Source organism: Bison bison, unplaced genomic scaffold (assembly GCF_000754665.1).
Source record: "Bison bison bison isolate TAMUID 2011002044 unplaced genomic scaffold, Bison_UMD1.0 scf7180017864381, whole genome shotgun sequence".
Taxonomy (NCBI): domain Eukaryota; kingdom Metazoa; phylum Chordata; class Mammalia; order Artiodactyla; family Bovidae; genus Bison; species Bison bison.
Window position 1 is genome coordinate 1,930,402 of NW_011494953.1, and position 2,260 is coordinate 1,932,661.

General features: G+C 48.8%; 1 protein-coding gene across 1 annotated transcript in view; it reads left to right on the forward strand.

Moving 5' to 3' along the window:
• Nucleotides 1-1,344: 1,344 nt before the first annotated feature.
• THEM5 (thioesterase superfamily member 5) overlaps nt 1,345-2,260 on the forward strand; it is a 10,457-nt gene continuing 9,541 nt past the window's right edge. Inside the window, exon 1 of the mRNA XM_010857470.1 lies at nt 1,345-1,538. Within this exon, the coding sequence (XP_010855772.1) occupies nt 1,416-1,538 (123 nt within the window). The 5' untranslated portion in view covers nt 1,345-1,415. The remainder of the gene's footprint in view (nt 1,539-2,260) is intronic.

Here is a 2,260-nt window from a genome sequence, read left to right on the forward strand (position 1 = left end):
AAGCCAAGTGCTGAAGAATTGATGTTTTTGAACTGTGGTTTTGGAGAAGACTCATGAGAGTCCCTTGGACTGCAGGGAGATCAAACCAGGCAATCCTGAAGGAAATCAACGTGAATATTCATTGGAAGGACTGATGCTGAAGCTGAAATTCCAATATTTTGACCACCTGATGCAAAGAACTGACTCATTGGAAAAGACCCAGATGCGGGGAAAGATTGAAGGTGGGAGGAGAAGGGGACGACAGAGGATAAAACGGTTGGATGGAATCATTGACTCAATGAACATGAGTTTGAATAAGCTCTGGGAATTGGTGATGGACAGGGAAGCTTGGCGTGCTGCAGTCCATGGGGGTCTCAAAGAGTCAGACACGACTGAGCAACTGAACTGAACTGAACTGAACATAGAGGTTGGCAGACGGAATGAAGGAATGTTTAGGATCGCCGAGGCCTGGGGCAAGGCAAAGGGCACACAGGAATGAAGATGCCCTATTGCCAGATCTTTCCACTTATCTGGAGGTCTGAGGCCTTCTGCTCTCTATGAAACTCCTTGTTTTTAAATATTGGCAACTGGTTCAAATATTTATGATTAGACCCAGAGACTGAATCAATCAAAAAACTGAGTTCCCCCAGTCCTTGAAGAAGTTTCATTCCAAACCTTGACAAGAGTAAGGAAAATACTTATATTCTAGTCTTCTAGGGCAGCTAACTACAGAAGGTGGGATAAAATCTTTAAATTTCCATGTTTATTCTGGTGAATTAAATTCTGGGACTTTTAGTTGAAAATTGGCAGTTTTAATTCAGTAGAAAAAATACCACCACCGAAAAGAGTTCGCACCCTTGCAGACTGAGCACCTCTTCCCCACCCCACTCAAAGCTGGCTCTTTCCTAGACTTGTTTTTGACAAAATCTGTGCTGCCCTGCTCCCCATCTCACTCCCAAAACTGTCTGCTGCCAAAACTCCACCAACAGACACAGATTCTCCATCAACAACCTCCAATCAAGGATCAGACCTCCCTTTCCTTTCTGGGAGTATTATTGGGTTCTTCCCAGAAAAGCTCCAGGGCAACTCTCTGAAGTTTCATATACACTACACTATTTTCATTAAGTACTCTTTTGCTCCTCAGTTCAAATATTTCTGAACTGAGGCCAGTCCTGCTCTGCATTCATGCCCAAGAAGCACCTGCCTCTCCCCAAGGGCTGGATGGGGCTCTGCACCAGCTAGAAGCCCCAAGCATCTGTGGGTGTTGCATCAAATGAGCCCAGCCTTGCCTAGTCATCTGTGGTGGAAGCTTGTTAATAAAAGCCTGAGACAGGAGACAGGCTTGTCTGAGAGGCAGTTGCACCGACAGCACCAAGAAGCAGCTGGAGAGCATTCACTGGCCTCGCTGCTACAGCCCTGCAGCTCAGCGTTCAGTCATGCTACGGAGAGGCTTCCAGGCGGCAGTGATACTTGGTCACCATGGAACTCTTCCTGGTGCCACCCACCTCCTGCCCAGATTCAACCCTGCCTCAGCCTTCGGATCCTCCACGGAGTCCCTGGTGAGTGAGTTCTCACTTCAACCAAATGCACAGCCCTTCTGGAGCCCAAGGATATAGCTGTTGTTCTTGTTGTTGTTCCATCGCTAAGCCGTGATTCTTTGTAACCCCATGGACTGTAGCCTGCCAGACTCCTCTGTCTATGGGACTCTTCAGGCAAGAAAACTGGAGCAAGCTGCCATTTCCTTCTCCAAGGATCCTCCCGACCCAAGAATCAAACTCAAGTCTTCTTCATTGCAGGTGGACTCTTTGCCATCTGAGCCACCATGGGGACCAACCCAAATCTCCTCTTCCTAGATCATGGCCAGGGCAGGTGAGCAGCTTGTTGGGAGCTATTTGATTTGGCAAAGGAAACCAAGTAGCCCAGCTCCCAAACTAAGACCACCAGGTCACTTTTCTCCTGATCTGAATCTTGTGTGGCCACCCATCACTTTCCTCCTCGGGGCTCAGACTGTTGGGACATCCGCACGTGACGGATGCTGTGTGTGGCCTTAGCAAACAGCTGGTCTGTTGCCCATGGCTGCAGTTGGTGCATGAGCATGTGGTGCCACAGAGGACTCCTCTTCATCCCATAGAAGGTACCGCACCACTGCAGGTGCCCAAAACATGTTTCAGAAGAGCCCCCACTCCCCACTTCCCCATTGTTACTCACTTCAGGGTGAGGACAGCTGTGGACAGAGCTGAAGTAGCCCCTGAGGTGAGTAATGATGGTCCTCACCTGTGGT